General features: G+C 54.0%; 1 protein-coding gene across 2 annotated transcripts; it reads left to right on the forward strand.

The window, feature by feature from the left end:
• Positions 1-424: 424 nt before the first annotated feature.
• On the forward strand, positions 425-15786 carry SPI1 (Spi-1 proto-oncogene). 2 transcript variants are annotated; one of them, XM_015075712.3, is made up of 5 exons: positions 425-701; positions 3424-3523; positions 13444-13631; positions 14479-14641; positions 15065-15786. In XM_015075712.3, exons 1-5 carry the CDS (start codon positions 657-659, stop codon positions 15382-15384), a joined length of 816 nt encoding a protein of 271 aa, XP_014931198.2. In that variant the 5' UTR covers positions 425-656; the 3' UTR covers positions 15385-15786. The 2 variants fall into 2 exon arrangements, with proteins under 2 accessions (XP_014931198.2, XP_026928511.1); XM_027072710.2 differs by having other exon boundaries at positions 427-701; positions 3427-3523.
• The last annotated feature ends 932 nt before the right edge of the window (positions 15787-16718 follow it).

Below are 16718 nucleotides of genomic sequence, written 5' to 3' on the forward strand. Positions count from 1 at the left end.
CCTGGACCCAGAAGAGCCAGGCCTGGCACTCTGCTAGATCAGAGCTCTCAGCCAGCCAGGCTGACCCCAGAAAGTGAAGGCCCCTAGTAGCCACCACCACCAGCTCTGACCCCAAGCAAGTGACTGATGGCCACATGGGGGTCTCAAGAGCACTGGGAATTTGTAGGGTTAGGGGTTAGGGGGCGTCAGCAGGGCGTGGGGGCAGCAATGGCCTCCCTGTGGTAGAGCTGGCCTTCCTCCCTCCCACTCTTTCTCCCCACCCCAGCCTCCAAGACCGCCCCTCACAGTTCCAGCTTCCTCTGGGCAGGGGGCCTGGCCCCCATAGCCTCCCAGGCCAGCCCCTGGAGCACCACCTGCCCCAGCCGGCCAGAGACTTCCTGTCGCGCAAGAGATTTATGCAAACGGGCTGGGGCGGTGATGTCACCCCAAGGGGACTATCTCCCAGTGGCAGGCCCTTCGATAAAATCAGGAACTTGCGCTGGCCCTGCAATGTCAAGGGAGGGGGCTCACCCAGGGCTCCTGTAGCTCATGGGGCAGGCCTGAGCCCTGCGCCCGCCCTGAGTTCGTCCCAGCCCCTGACGGGGCGCCCCATCCTGAGGGGCTCCGCACTGGCCCCCACCGAAGCAGGGGACCTGACCGGCTAGGAGATCGGCTGGATGTTACAGGCGTGCAAAATGGAAGGGTTTCCCCTCGTCCCCCCTGTGAGTACTGGGACTCCTCTACTGGCTCGACCCTCGGCCCTCAGACGCCAGTCCGCCTGCCCTCCAACCCACCAGCCAGCTGCCCTCCCGGTTAGCTATCAGTGGGAAATTGGTGTTTCCTCCCTGGAGCTCCTGGTCTGAGATCCAGCGAGGGGGCCATTGGTTTCTTCAGAGCATGCCCTGGCGGGCTGAGGGCTGGGCTCATGGTGGGGCTGTGATCGGTGGGGCCTGAACGGTTATTTATAGACTTGGGTGCTTTAGGGGCTTGGGTGGCAGGCCGTAGCTCCTGGGCAGGGTGTCGGGGTGGGGATGGTGAGGGCAGTGGCAGAGAGGTGGCGGAGGAGGAGATGGGGAGACTGGTGTTGGGGGGAAGCCAGTCCCCAGGACAGTAAAGGCTTAAAGGACAGGAGGCAACAGGCCAGATGTCTCAGTCCATGGCCCCAGGTGCTCTTGGAGACTAAGGCCGCCTTATGTCTGGGTTCCCGGTGCCCAGTCTGGAGCCTGGCGCAGGGGACATGGTTGTTGACCCAAAGATCTGGGCCTTGGACCGGCTCTCCCCAGGGGCTGGGGCTGGGGCAGGGGCAGGGGCAGGGGCAGGGGCTGGGCGGCAGCAATGAGTAGAGCAGAGACTAGGACGGCAGTTTGGTTGGGGCCTTGGCCAGGGCAGGGGAGAGGATGGCAGGCGCTGGAGCTGGGCCGATCCTGGGACTGAGCGCAAGGGTGCCGGGACAGGACCTGGTCAGTGGATACCGGAGTTCCGGGCGGGGGCTGAGGCTGGGGCAGAGACTAGAGGTGAAGCAGCAGGAGTCCCAAGGGACCCCTGGAGGGGAAGGGCAGGTCCCCACCACTCTTGCTCTCTGTGACAGTTAAAGCCTCAGGCAGATGCAGACCTGGGCCCCTCAGAGAAGACCCCTCTCTCTCTCACGCCCCATCCCCACTCAGCGAGGGTGGGGAGCCCTGGGAGAGCCGGGAAGGGCTTGGCAGGGCCTGCCCACCTGACTCAGCTTTCCCGGCTTGGAGGCTGCTCCCTCCCCCCACCCCACCCCAGTCAGGCCTCGGGGCCCAGGGAGGCACCCCAGGCCTGACATCCTGCTGTTGGGCTGGGCTGCCTGGAAACCCAGTGCTGGGCTCCTGGCCTGACACAGACCACCCCAGCCAGCCCTCCCCCGCCCATCACCAAGAAGGAGAGGAGGGGGCAGGCAGGGGGTGACGGAGGTGGTCCCAGGAAGAGCCAAGGCCGCCTCAAGAAATCCACAGGCCCAGGAGCTGGACCACAGCGTCTCTGACCCTTGACCTCTCAATCCCTGAACTCCAGACACAGCTAGGCGGGAGGCACAGCTTCTTGGTTTGCTATGCCAGACCCCTCAGAGAAGGGAGCACTCCTGGGAAGGTGGGCTCCCAAGGCAGCCCCGGCCCCTAACCCAAGCTCTGAGGGCCTGAGTAACTGTTGTGCAATCCCTGCGCGCACACTGCGGGGGTGGGGAGAGGCCTGAGGACAGTTGTAAAGACTCTGCGTGTGCGTGTCCCTGTGTTGCACCAGGATGCAGAGGAGTGAGGGCTGGAGGGGCAGGAGGGGGAGGAGGCCAGGGAGGCGTGGGAGGGGGAGGCCGAGGACGGATAGGGGTAGAGAGGAGGACAGCTGGGAGTGAGGGGTATAGGGGGAGGAGGGGGAGAGGAAAGAGTGGAATGGAGGAGGGGGAGAGGGGGAGAGGGAGGAGTGGGGAGTGGAGGGGGAGGAGGAAGAGGGGGAAGGGTAGAGAGAGGGAAAGGGAGGAGTGAGGGTGGAGGGGGAGGAGGGGGAGGAGTAGAGAGGAGGACAGGGAGGAGTGAGGGGCTAGAGCGGGAGGAAGGGGAGAGGAGGACAGGGAAGGGTGGGGGGAGCAATGAGGGGTGAGGGGAGGGAGGGGAGGGGAGGAAGGGAATATCCCAGTGGGTGTGTCAGAAGGAGGACGGAGGAGGGAGAGGGAGAGGACCAAGGCTCTAGCTGGCCCATGGCCCCCGAGCCTGCCTGGAGAGCACTACACAATCCATGAGTGTGAACAGCCACTGGTCATCATGAGGGTGCCTGGGCCCGGGCGTGGGCTGTGGAGACTGGCCGGAGGACAAGCATGTGTGCTATGGGGGTGGGTGTGTAAGTGGAGCGTGCGCGGCCATGATGGTGTGGGTATGAGCCTGTGTTTAAGGTCCTTGAAGGCAAGTGTGAGGATACGTGCGGTAATTCAAGTGACTGCGTGTGCCTACAGGGTGAGTGCACAACAGTGCGTGTGAGTGTGACCACAAGTGTGTGTGAATGTGAGTGACCTGTAGAATTAGGGCAAAGGTGAGCGTGGGTAGACTGTGGGTGTGAGTTCACACGTGGGAGTGTGCGTGTCACGGGAGCGTCTGTACATTTGGAGGTGTGGATGTGAGAGTCCCTGTGTGAGATGGGGACCTGGGGTGCAGATGTCCGTGTGGAGTGTGGCTGTGCAGGGGAGGGGGTGCGGGGAGGCCATGCTCTCCTCTCAGCCTTGGTCCTCCTTTGACCTCTGACCTTGGGGGGTCCCTGTCAGCCCCTTTCTGCAGGAGCCGAGGGTCTTACTCTCCTGTCCCCACTGCGGCCTCTCCCAGGTCAGGCAGAGAGAGGGCTGTAGGCCTGATGCGGTCCCTTCAGTGTGAGAGGGTGGTGTGGCCCCAACATACAGGGGGCTGCCAACATCCGAGTCCTGACTGCCTCTTCTCTCAGCAGCCATCGGAAGACCTGGTTCCCTATGACACGGACCTGTACCAACGGCAGACGCACGAATACTACCCCTATCTCAGCAGTGATGGAGAAAGCCACAGCGGTGAGTACAGGGCCCTCCCCCGCCCCCGCGTCCCCAGCCGGGCCTGGGCCCTGAGGGAGAAGGGAAGGCTTCTTTGGGATCCTGAGAATTGGATTAAACTAGCTTTCAAAGGACGTGAGCTTACTACTCTAAACCCCCACGCCCCACACCCCAGCCTGCATTTATTGAGCATCTGTGGTGTGCCAGGGCACGAGGGTAGCTTCGTCCACGTTTATCGTCTGGTCCAGTCCTTGTGGCCTTTCACAAATGAGGAAACGGAGGCTCGGGGAGCTAAGTGACCTGTACAGGGTCACGCAGCCGGTGGGTGGAACCCAGTCTGTCTGCTCCAGGTCCAGGGCTTTCTCCTCTCCCCCTCCCCCCAGGCCCCTTCATCCTCTCTGTTGTCCTCACCCCCTTGCCCTGAACTCCACGTGGGGCGGCTCTGCTCCCTGCTGTGTCCTTAACTTCCATTGACATTCGGGGCTGGAGAATGTCTTTGTTGCGGGAGCCTGCCCTGTACGTTGTAGGCTGTCTAGCAGCATCCCTGGCTTCTACCCACTAGATGCCAGAAGCACCACCAGTCACGACAACCAAAAATGTCTCCACACGTTGCCAAATGTCCCCTGGGGGGCAGAATCACCCCTGCTTGAGAACTGCTCACTAAGGGAAAGGCTCTGAGGTCCCCCTCATTCAGCAGGGGCTGGAGCCCCAGTTTGCTGGGGTGGGAGTGACGACAGAGCGTGGGCCAAGGGTCGTTTTGTCCCAGTCTCGCTGCCCATCCCCCAGCCCAGCCTCGACCCTGGAGCAAATTCAGGGTAGATGGGGACAGGCATTAGGTGGCTGGCACCTGGACAGGGCACTGTGAGAGGACCCCCAAAGGGGATCTCGGTGTCTCCTATGGGACCCCTGAGCCCAAGTGAGAAGGCCTAGTTAGCAGGTCTTCATTGGGGGATTCTCTAGGATTCTGAAACCGGGGCAGGCCAGGCACTGGGGTGTCCGCAGCCCCAGAGGGAGAGGCAGGTCGGGTGCCACAGCACAGAGGAAGGTTTCACACTGCCAGGCCACACCTGGGGGCCATGTCCTGGCAGTAGGTGGTAGATATGCCTCCAGCCCTCATGGGGGAACACACAGACTTCTTTCAGAATCCCAGGGCTGGGAAGGTTGTAAAGCATCCTTTTTTGTCATCCTTTAAAGCTCATTTATGATTCTGCAAGCAAAACGATCTCTTTGTGGAAAAGCCAGGCAATTTAGAGAGAAAGTCTCCCTCACTCACCCCCTCCTCCCATCTCCCCCAGCCAGGGTCAAGGGTGGGTCTCTGTGACCTAGAGACCAGCACTGGTGACCCCTGCCTCTAGCAGTTCAGGACCCGAGAAGGTCCCTCTGGCCTTGAGGACTGGCTCCCCCTGGTGGCTCCAGGCAGCAGGACGGCCAGGTCTCAGCAAACTCAGCGCGGCCTGGGACAGCTTCCAACATTAGGGACATTTTCCCCTCTGGCCTAACCTCCACTCAGTTTCACTGTGTTTGGGGTCATTTCCTTTGGGCCCACTGCAGCCTCAGTGTCCCCTCTTGTAATATGAGGGTGTGTGCACGCATCTAGAAACCAGCTAGACCAGGGGCTGGGGCTGATGAAGTGAGCACTTTAGAGAAAAAGTGCTTGTGCTTTCCTGGCTCGGTGCCCAGGCAGGTCCCTTCTATCAGGGCCGGGGCTCTAGGAATGACTCTTGATTAGATGCCCAAGCACCCTGTTTTGGTCATGCCCCGATTCCTTCGGAGACTCCTCTGGTGTCCACAGGTGTCCTGGCCCCCACTCCCCACCCTACACCCTACTCCCCCCCCCCCCACACCCCCTGCCCCATCATCGCCCATCTGGGCATCTCTGCTGATCTGTGCACCTGTTCTGTCCTTTCCTAATGAAGACCCAAGAGTAGAGACACCCCACATTCTTCACTAGTTCCTGCATGTCCTCTGGGTCTACATTTTTAGGTGGTTGAACTTATTAAAAAAGCACTGGGGTTGGACCTGGGTCTGATCCCGGTTCCATCACTCACCAGTGTGTGTGACCTTAGAGCAAGTGACTTAACCTCTGGGAGCCCCTGTTCCCTCATATATGGAAGTGAGAGCATGGAAACACTGACCCCGTAGAGGTGTAATGATTCACTGAGTTAATGCACAAAAGGTGCGAGGGGCTGAGCACAAGGCCCAGCGAGCTTTCGGGTCAGAGTATGTTAGCTTTACTCCTTCCCCCAGTTGGGGGAGAGGAAGCAGCTGGGAGAGTGGGAGACACACAGAAGGCTCTGTGACAGATCCACTGCGTCATTTTCAACTGACCTAGGTGACAGTCAACCAACCAGCCACCCACCCCTTCCACCACTCGCCCTTGCGGCCACCCACTCATCCTCCCAACACTTACCATCTTTCCTCAGGCCCACTCATCCCCCATTTTTCCATCTACCAAATAGCTTCTGATTGCATGCCATGGGCCAGGCACCATTCTAGCCACTGGAGTTTCTGTGATAAGCAAGCCACACAAAGCCACTGCTCTCACAGAACTTGCATTCCAGTGAGGGAAAAGGCGGCAGTCGACTAAGCAGACAGGCAATAAGCAGTCTTCTAAAAAGCAAAGTAACATAAGGCAGAGTGCCTGTGTTAGGGGCTACTTTCGTTCGGGTGGTCAGGGAAGGCCTCTGAGGAGGGCAGTTGAGGTGAAATCTGAGTAAAGAGAGGGAACACGCACGCAAAGGTAGAGAGAACTGCAAATGCAATGTAGCATTGACCTTGAGAGAGGGCCTGGGTGGCCGGGGCACTCAGGGCGTAGTGGAGACCAAGGGGAGCCAGAGGGACCTGCGGAGGACAGATCACACAGTGCCTGAAGGCCATGGCAGGAGTTTGGGTGTTATCCTACAAACAATGGGAATGGGAAGCCATTGGAGGGTTGTGAGCAGGGGAAGGACATGATCTGCATTGTGTGCGTGTGTGTGTGTGTGTGTGTGGTGAAAATCTAAATAAATTTTAAACCTTTAATTTTTGATTATTAAAATAATCAACAACAGCTTTATCAAGGAAAATATTTCCCTCTTCCCAGCTTCCCTCCCCACTGATGGCACCTTAGTCAATCCTTGTAGACATTTTATTCCACATTTATGTTCCTGTACCTCTGTCAGTGCAGACATACACATATGCACATTCTGCTCACCCAACAATGGAATCGTAGCCTCATGCTATTCTGTAAGCTGCTGCTTTTTACTAAAGCTTATCATCGGCACTTCTTCATGACATATGTGGCCCGGCGGGGATGGATGAAAGCTAGTTGTCCAGTCTTTCTATCGCAGCACTAAGTAAATGTACACACGAAGATTTGAAATAGAGACTTAGTACGTTATTCGTTTATTCACTCATAAGCATTTAATGGGTTCCTTCTATACGCTGGGTGGAGATGAGTCTGGCTTGAATTTTTCATCTTGTCCTATGAAAGATGAGACTTTGGCTCTGTAGTCATTCAGAGCATACACACACTCACCCACACTTCACACATACCCAAATGATTATACAGTAACTTTGTTCCATTTTATCGATGTAATTGATGCACAATGCTGTGCGGGCTTAAGGCGTACTGCATAATGAGCTGACGTATGTAGATATTGTGAAATATCCCTCACCTCATATAGATACAAAAGAGTTTTTCTCCTTGTAATGAGAACTTTTAGGATCTATTCTCATAGCAACTTTCAAATACAGTAAAACCTTGGACTGCAAGTAACTTGTTCTGCCAGTGTTCCACAAAGCGAGAAAATATTTCTAATACATTTTAACTTGATATACAAGCGATGTCTTGCAATACGAGTCATATGTGACACTGAATGTCACATGATCTTGAAACTCACTTTGATATACAAGTGCTTTGGATTACAAGCATGTTTCTGGAATGAATTATGCTCGCTAACCAAGGTTTTACTGTCTACCATACAGCATTGCTAGCTGTGGTCACCATTGCGACCCAGTACTCATAACCAGAAGGTTTTTTTTTTTTTTGTAAGTTTTATTTATTTAAGTAATCTCTACACCCAGCGTGGGAATCAAACTCAGAACCCCGAGATCAAGTATCACATGCTCTTCCAATAGAGCTAGCCAGGTGCCTGTTATACATAGAAGTTTGTACCTTTTGACCACATTCCTCCAATTCCCATGACCCTGACCCTGGCCCTCTAGCAACCGCAAATCTGATCTCCTTGTCTATAAGTTTGGGGTTTTGTTTTTTGGTTTAGATTCCACATATAAGTGAGATCATACAGTATTTGTCTTTCTTTGTACAGTAACTCTTGTTAAATCAGTATCTGAATTTTCCAGGAGTGTGACCGTGTGAAGATTACTCACAGCTGAGCCATATGGTGTTCTTTGGCTACCTGTACTTGCTCATCCTTGAAAAAGAGAATGAGGGGCAGGCTAGCAAGGAGATAGTGCCCTCATTCTGGAGCCAGGCTACTGGGATTCACACCCCATCTCCCCGTTACTATCTGGGGTGATCGTGGGCAAGACATTTCACCTCTCTAGGTCTCAACTTCTTCATAATGATACCTACTTCATAGGATTGCTGTAGGGATTGAATGAGTCACTGTATGTAAAATCCTTAGAACAGTGCCTGGCACATAGCGAGTGCTATGTAACATGGATAGGAGTTGTTATTCTTTCCTCCCCACCCCCCATGTTTATTTATTTATTTTAAGAGAGAAAGAGAGAGAGGCAGAGAGATAGAAGGGAGAGAATCCCAAGCAGTGTCAGCACAGAGCCCGACGCAGGGCTTGAACTCACGAAGCGTGAGATCATGACCTAAGCCGAAATCAGGAGTCAGATGCTTAACTGACCGAGCCCTCCAGGTGCCCCAAGAGTTGTTATTCTTCTGACAACAGCCTCCTAAGAGACGGTGTGTAGGAGGTATGTTTTGTTGTTTGCTTTTTTCTCATATCTTTATGATTAACAGGGTATAGAAATCTAGGCTGAAAATCCTGTTTCCCTTAGAATTTGAAAGCGTTTCTCTATCTTCTGGTCACTAGAGGTTTTCTTTTGAAGTTGGATGCCTTTTTATGGCCTCTGTTTTGAATGTAAACTAATTTGTTTTTGTTTGTTTTTCTGCTTGTTTACTTTAGTTCTGTCTCCCTGCAAGTTTTCAGTGCCTTCTTCTCCTAACACTTAGTAGTTCCACTGAATAAGCTTTTTAAAAAGTCACTCTGGCTGCTGTGGGAGACTAGATGGAGAGAAGATCACAATCAGAACAGCGAGAAAGCACTGGGAGGAAACTTCTGGCATAATCTAGGCAAGAGATGACAGTGGCTTGGCCAAAGTTAGTGGCAATAGAGAGAGAAAGAAGTGGACAGATTCAGGATAGATTTTGAAGGCAGGGCTCATCAGGTTTACTATTTATTATTATTTTTAATTGTGGTAAAATATACATGATGTAAAATGGTAGTTGTATTTTTCATTTTTGAGGACCTCCATACTGTTTTCCACAGTGGCTGTACCATGCTAAATTCCCACCAACAGTGTAGAAGGGTTCCGATTTCTCCACATCCTCATCAACACTGGTTAGTTTCTGGGTTTTTTTTGTTTGTTTTTTGTTTTTTGTTTTGATAACAGCCATCACAACGGATGTGATAGGATTTGCTCTTTGCAATGGGGTTGGTGAAGGAACCAGAGTTCCAACGTATGACTCCTTCCCTCCATCTTTCCATCTTTCCATGTACTCTTCCATCCTTTCATACCATGCACCGTCCACCCATCCACCGATGTGTTCTCACACCCATCTAATCTTCCACTCGTTCAGCTTTCCAATCGTCCTTCCCTTTACCTGTCAAACCCTCCATCCAGCTCTCGTGGACCTATCCATCTAATAAATATATGCAAAGCATCTTTTGTACACCAGGCACATTGCTAGGTGCTATGGAATCAATAAAACACAAGTCCTACCAGATTTATTATTTTAACAGGGGGAATAACGAAAACTTTAATAATTAGGATACAAAGTAGAGAGTGACAAGTATGGTGAAGCCTGGAGCTCTCCACTCTCGGGGCTTCCGGTTCCCTTAATCTGAACAATGTGCGGGAAGGCTGGGCTTCAGGACCCTTTGTCCAGTGGTCTGTGATTTCCTAAGAAGGTTTTTGTTTGTTTGTTTTGTTTTATTTTGTTTTTATCAGCCTTTGTCTTAATTCCTTATCTTCCTTCTCTGTCTTGATCTTACTTCTGCTCCCCTGGGGAGAACCCTGGGCTTAAGGCTGGGATTCCTGCTCTGAGGAGATAAAGTCAACTGAATGACACTTAAGGCTTTAATTTTGAGTATGTGTGTTGTTTTGAATATGACTTTATTTTTGTCCTGGTGACATACAGGTATTAGGAGCACCAAATATACCGAGGAAGAATAGAGATGGGTGGGTAAGACTTTGGTCCCAGGTAATGAGAGGTCAAGATGAATGGAGTCACTGCTGGCAGGTTAGATGATGGATGGATGAATGAAGGGAATGATTGACGATGAATGGATAGCAACTGATGGGTGCATGATGGATAGGTGGATGACAGACACTGATGGGTGGATGGGTGAATATGGATGAATGAATGCATGATGGATGGGTGGAAGACGGATGGTGAATGATGGGTGAGGGGTGGATGAGGGTAGACAGGTGCATAAGAGCAGTCGATAAAGTCGGTGCCACCATTGGTCTTAATTAAAGCTTTAATTAACAGTCTTGTTCCTCAGAAGTTGTATGGTATACTGGTAGTTCAGTCCCTGGAGGCAGACACAGGTGGGTTGGAACATGACTTTACCAATGGCTGTCTGTGGACAAGGGACTTACTCTCTCTGAGTCATTGTTTCCTCGTGTGCAAAAGAAAGATCATACTATAGTGGCCACCTTGTCAGAGTTGGGGTGAGGATTCATGAGAAAATGTGGATTAAGTACTTAGCATAGTGCCCAGTACCTAAAAATACATGTTAAAAGCTAACTCTTATGGATCATTTGATCGAATATTTATGGAGGCCTACTATGTGCTGGGTGGCCTAATAGGCTATAAAAAGGAGGGTCCAGAACTAACTCCAGATATGCAAATGGAACTATATTCTTTTGAGGTGCAGTGTTGTGCTAAGGAGGCATGGTGCAGGATGACCTGGGGAACCCATTGAAGGGACAAATAGGGATAAAGCAATGCGTTCGTGAAGTCATCTATAAATGAGGTCCAAAGAGCCCAAGAGTGCTGACTTTCGCACTATGAAGACTTCCTTGTATTGTGTCCCTTCAGAGGCCCCCATACTCAAAACGTTTCTGTCTACCAGACAGCGTTTATTACATAATTGCCTGAACACCCAAATCAAGGGTAAAGGCGAGGTTTCCGTTGGGCCTTTTGAAACTAATTGTAGCTCAAGAGTCCCATTTGCAGCTTTCAGAGGACCCTGGGGCAGGGTTCCAGAGTGTCAGTGAGTGCAAGAACCTCCTTAGGGCCCGTTAGATTCCAGTTCCCAGCGCTTCTGATTCACTGGATCTCCAAGGAGGGGCCCAAGCCCCCCAGAGCGACTCTGGTGAAGGTGTACTGAGACCTCCATGGGAAATGCCGGCCTCAGGCTGGGATTCCAAGAATGAGCTCATGGGTCTCATGCGAAGCTACAGCAGAGGTGGGGAGCAGGAGGGAAAGAGCAGTCGGGGGCCCCTCACTCCACACCTGGAGGGTTGCAGGCATGCGGGGTCCCCTGAACCCTGGAACTGTAGTGGGCTTGAGGGTGGAGGTCGGTGGGCAGGATAAAGCATTGTGCCAAGATCTGGACAGTTCAGCCCAGGGTGGGGGAGGTGAAAATGGGAGGGGCCAGAGTGGGGCTGGAGGGCTGATCTGTCTCTAGAGAGGAGCCTGGATTGGCTCACCAAATCCCAGAGCCCCCAAAACAGCCCATCTCTAAAGCACAGAGCCAACTGTCCCGGGCAAGGGGAGAGCTTCTGGGTCCTGTTTACTCGCTGCAAGATGAAAATACAAATTAAGTGTTGTTTTGTTTTCCCTTTAGGTTTAGATAATTTTGTGGAGGAGAGTCAGGGAGAGTTCTCAGGAGGCTAGAATTCATTCATTTATTCATTCATTCACTCATTCAGGAAATGTTCGTTGAGTGCCTGCTGTGTCCAGGCACTGGGAATAAGGCGAGGACGAAACCAGTCACTGTCCTCATGGTACAATGCTGAGGGCCCAGCTTTGGCCTCTGGGAGACACTGACAGCCAGGCTCACCAAAACTATTTCTCTGGACCACTGAGATGGCAGGGAACAGGAGGAAGAAGAGGAAAGAAATAAATATATATGAAAGTATCTGCCACTTGCTCAAGTGCTAATCCGGGTTCTTTAGAATAGCACATTAATTGTATTAGTAACAGGTAATGTTTATTGGATCTAATTTTGTGCCGGGTTCTATTCTAAGCACCTTGAAGGCGTTTGTTCATTTAACCCTCACAACAAGACTATGAGATGGGTGTAATCATTAGCCCCATCTTACAGATGAGGAAACTGAGGCTTGCAGAAGTGGAATGACCCACCCAATAGCACACGACAGAAAATGGCAGAGGCAGGATTTGAACCCAGCTCTGTCTGGCTCCCAGATCGTGTACTTTCTCTCTTCTGTGCCATGTAGCCTTGTAGAGGTGGGAGTGTGGGCTGCCTGGATTGTGGGTTCACTACCCAGTCGGGTCCCTACTTTTAGATTGGGGAATTGGAGGATCAGGGAGATAAAATAGCTTGTCTGGGGTCACACAGGAATGCCACCACAGAGCAAGATTAGAAAGCAAGTCTTCTGATAACCAGTCGAAAGCCAAAAAAACACATATTTTTGGGATGTGTGAGTAAATATGTGCTTATATGCGAGAAAAAAAGGACGAAGATAGACACACACACACACACACACACACACACACGGGGCTGGTGGTGGTCCCCATGTAGGGCTGTGCACTTGTCCCCGAGATGCTACTCCGGCCCACCATCTTGTATACTCCCTCTTGGGTCACATTAGAAAATCCCTCTTGTCGCTTTATCACATCTTCTTTTGGACCCCAGACTGTACCCAGAAACTCCACAGACATGTGGCAGGTTTTTGGTTTTTTTCCTGGAAAAGATGCCCAGAGAAACCATGTCCTAGTCCCAAGCCAGGGCTCCCGATGGCATGTGGCTGTTCCCCAAACTCAAGTCCACCCCACCACAGACTCTGAAAGCACCTATGGGGGAGTTTCCAGGAGAGCCCTTTGTCCTGGTAACCTCACTGGAAGACAGACGCAGCTGTCCAAGGGCATGGCTTTGAAGGGGCAGCACCGTGGGCCTGCGCAAGTTCTGGTGTGTGAGGAATGTCAGCCTTGTGACTTTGTCATCACACCTGGGCCATGTGACAAGACCGTGTGCGTGTGACTATGGGCTCAGGAACCACCGGTTTTCGCAGGAGCTGGGAGGGAGGGAATCACCACCCCCTGAGGGCCTGCTCTGGGGCTGGGAGTTTTTACAAATGTGAACTCATTTGTATCCTCCCAGTAACTTTTATCCCCATTTTACAAGTGAGTCAACTGAGGCCGAGGAGGTCTGTGCATGTGCCTGAGGTCACACAGAAAGTGAATGGCAGAGCCAGGACCCGTGTCCTTGTGACCTCCTGGACACGGGACAAAAGGGCTGCCGGGAATGCCGGCTTTGGCTCAGGCCTGCCATCGACAGGGCCTCTGACTGCGGGCATGTTATGCGGCCTTGCCACACCTCGGTGTCCTCATCTGTAAAATGGGGATGGTAAATAGCGAGGTGGGGGCGGGGGCGAACGAATGTCAACCCGGAGCCTGGCCCGGCCGGTGCCAATAGCCCCCTGTGGCCTGACATCGCTATTTTCTCCACTGTGGTCACCTTTTCCCGCCCCGCGCCCTGGGCTCACCGCACGCCGTCTGGCCGTCCCTGCAGACCATTACTGGGACTTTCACCCGCACCACGTGCACAGCGAGTTCGAGAGCTTCACCGAGAACCACTTCACGGAGCTGCAGAGCGTGCAGCCCCCCCAGCTGCAGCAGCTCTACCGCCACATGGAGCTGGAGCAGATGCACGTGCTCGACACCCCCATGGCACCGACCCACGCGGGCATCGGCCACCAGGTGCGTGCGGCCTCGGCTCCCGTGGGACCCGGCCTGTGGTGAGGCCGGCGCTTCACAGGAAGCTGACACAGGCTCTTACTCAACTCGGCTTCCTGCCCCACAGCGCCAACGGCGGCCAGAGCCCCAACGGCTGCCTCCTGACCCTCTGACTGACCTCGTGACCCCACACCCTTATCTCCTCTGGCTCCGCGATGGACAGAGCCCCGATAATTCCCACCCTCCAGTGAGCTGCCTGACCTCAACGGCCCTCCTGATCCCCACTGTGATCCCCATCCACCGGCCCCTCGTGGATCCTAGTCGCTGGACACTGACCTCCACTGGCCTCCACTGACCCCCTTCATTGACCCTCCTCAGTCCCACGGACGCCCCCATCCCGATCAGTGACCTCCGTTAACCTCTACCACCCCTAGCTGACCTCTGCTGGCCCTTCTCTCACTGTTCACCCACTTATTAAATCCCGGTCGCTCCCACACCCGACCATCCCATTGGCCCCTCTTCACTGCCACCTCTGATCCCAAGAATGCCAGGCCATATGGCACCTTTGCGCATATGAAAAAAGGGTGCCCTTTACCCTGGCCACGAGGCTCTGAACTGGGAGCCCAGGGAGGGCCTGATTCCAGCAGCCCCTGGTCCCCCACAACCCACTCCCCGTATGTAGTTGACCCTGCCTGACCCCTGTAACCCGACTGACCTCCAACTTCCCCAGCCTTCTCGCAAACCTTTCTGCCCCTTGCTGGCCTGCCCCCCTCTTTACTCCCACTTCTCTTGCTCAGATGGCCCCTCCTCAGCAGCTCTGAGCTGTGAACCGGCCCTCACTGACCTCAACCCACTTTCCCTGCCTTTCCAGGTCTCCTACCTACCCCGGATGTGCCTCCCATACCCCTCCTTGTCCCCGGCACAGCCTAGCTCGGATGAGGAGGAGGGCGAGAGGCAGAGCCCCCCGCTGGAGGTGTCTGACGGGGAGGCTGATGGCCTGGAGCCAGGGCCTGGCCTCCTGCATGGGGAAACAGGTAGGGCGGCCCCGCCGTCCGGCCCAGCCCTGACCCTGGCCGTAGATGTGCCCCATGCACCCCAGCCAAGGGCACAGCAGTCACACCACAGAGCTGAGTGTGGTGTCCGTATCTGTGAGCGTGTCAACGTTTGCTAAAGTGCGCACTGCATCTGAGACCATCTGTACCTCTCCGTGTGTCGATGAGAGTGCATCTGTGACCGAGCCCGGGAGGGTGTATGTGTGTCTGAACCTCTCCGGGCTGCGTGTGAATGGGTGTGAGCGGGTGTGAGTGCCAGGCGTGGGGTGAGGGAGCCCACTCCTCGGTAGACCACCCCCCACCACCAGTCCCTCCCCAGTGACCAGCCATCCCCAGGGGGACCCACATCAGGGGGAGGTGAGGGCGAGTGCCCGTGCTAGGGCACTGACCACCTCCCGCCCACAGGCAGCAAAAAGAAGATCCGCCTGTACCAGTTCCTGCTCGACCTGCTCCGCAGCGGGGACATGAAGGACAGCATCTGGTGGGTGGACAAGGACAAGGGCACCTTCCAGTTCTCGTCCAAGCACAAGGAGGCGCTGGCACACCGCTGGGGCATCCAGAAGGGAAACCGCAAGAAAATGACCTACCAGAAGATGGCCCGCGCCCTGCGCAACTATGGCAAGACGGGTGAGGTCAAGAAGGTCAAGAAAAAGCTCACCTACCAGTTCAGCGGGGAGGTGCTGGGCCGCGGGAGCCTGGCCGAGCGGCGCCACCCGCCCCACTGAGCCCAGGCCCACAGAACCCGCTGGGCCCGCCAGGCCTCCCCGCTGGCCATAGCATTAACCCCTCGCCCGGCCCGGACACAGGGAGGCAAGCTCCCAGGGGCCAGGGGCAGGACTGTGGCGGGCCGGGCCTTGACTCACCCGTCCACTCCCTCCTCCAAGCCCGCTACCCACGGCCTCTCCTCACCTCCCACCAGGACTCCAGCCCCAGCTCCAGGGGGCCACCTGGGCGTCTGACCGCAGCCAAGGGTCAGCCTTGCTTAGTAAAACCTGGGGTGCTTCCTTGGGAGTTCAAAGTCATCAGATTTGTATAAATTGAACCCTCCTTCTTAAGCGTCTCTCCCTTCCCACACCTCTCCCTCGTTAGCTTCCTCAAGGAACAGTTATTAAAGTTATTCTCAGTGAGTCCTCTCGTAGCACAGAGTCTCCTTTATGATTTTTTGGTGCATCTTGTCTGGGTGACCCCGTCTGATCTCTCTTTTTCTCATACGTCCTTTGGGCATTTACTGCCAGTGCTGGGTAGGGACATCAGGACAAATGACACATAGCGCCTGGCAAGGGGTCAGAGCTGGTGAAACGACAGGTCCTTGGTTGTTATCAGGGGAATAAATCATTAAAAAGTCCTCCGCACCTGATGAGTGGCTTTTAAAAAATTTTTTTGTTTAATGTTTTTATTTATTTTTGAGACTGAGAGAGACAGAGCATGAGCAGCTCAGGGGCAGAGATAGAGGGAGACACAGAATCCGAAGCAGGCTCCAGGCTCTGAGCTGTCGGCACAGATCCCAACGTGGGGCTCGAACTCACAAACTGTGAGATCATGACATGAGCCGAAGTTGGACGCTTAACCGACGGAGCCACCCAGGCGCCCCGATAAGTGGGCTTTTAAAAATGCCCCAGTGAGGCTGAAACTCTTCAGGTTATGGTCCCAATGGGGACGATTAGTGATAATGGCTGCCACACTGGATTTTCTGGCCACTTATTACATGTCAACCTTGACAAGCAGAGTCGGACATCATCCCATTTTATAGATTGGGAAACTGAGTCTTGGAGAGGTCAAATGATTTGTTCAAGGTCACACAGCTAGGAGAAGGGCGGGCCAGATCCCACTGCACATGGGTGCTAGGTCAGCGTGGAGCAGAAAGGCTCAACGTGTCTGGAATGGGGTGCCGTGGAGCATGGCCAGGAGCAGGAATTAAGCCCCAAGGCGTCCTCACAGCATCCATGCTGGCAGGACCCTAGTGCATACCTGCTGTCTTGTGCTCTCTGGCTTCTAGTCCACAACAAGGGAGAAACAGAAAAAGATGAGCCTAGAAGCATCTTGCTTGCAACCACAGCAA

Source organism: Acinonyx jubatus, chromosome D1, assembly GCF_027475565.1.
Source record: "Acinonyx jubatus isolate Ajub_Pintada_27869175 chromosome D1, VMU_Ajub_asm_v1.0, whole genome shotgun sequence".
In the NCBI taxonomy this organism is placed as follows: Eukaryota; Metazoa; Chordata; class Mammalia; order Carnivora; family Felidae; genus Acinonyx; species Acinonyx jubatus.

Excerpts from the sequence above, each read along its gene's own strand:
- SPI1 (XM_015075712.3), top strand. The coding sequence starts at position 657 with ATGTTACAGGCGTGCAAAATGGAAGGGTTTCCCCTCGTCCCCCCT. Across the intron at positions 702-3,423 it reads GGTTTCCCCTCGTCCCCCCT|CAGCCATCGGAAGACCTGGT; the intron begins GTGAGTACTGGG and ends CTCTTCTCTCAG. Across the intron at positions 3,524-13,443 it reads TGATGGAGAAAGCCACAGCG|ACCATTACTGGGACTTTCAC; the intron begins GTGAGTACAGGG and ends CCGTCCCTGCAG.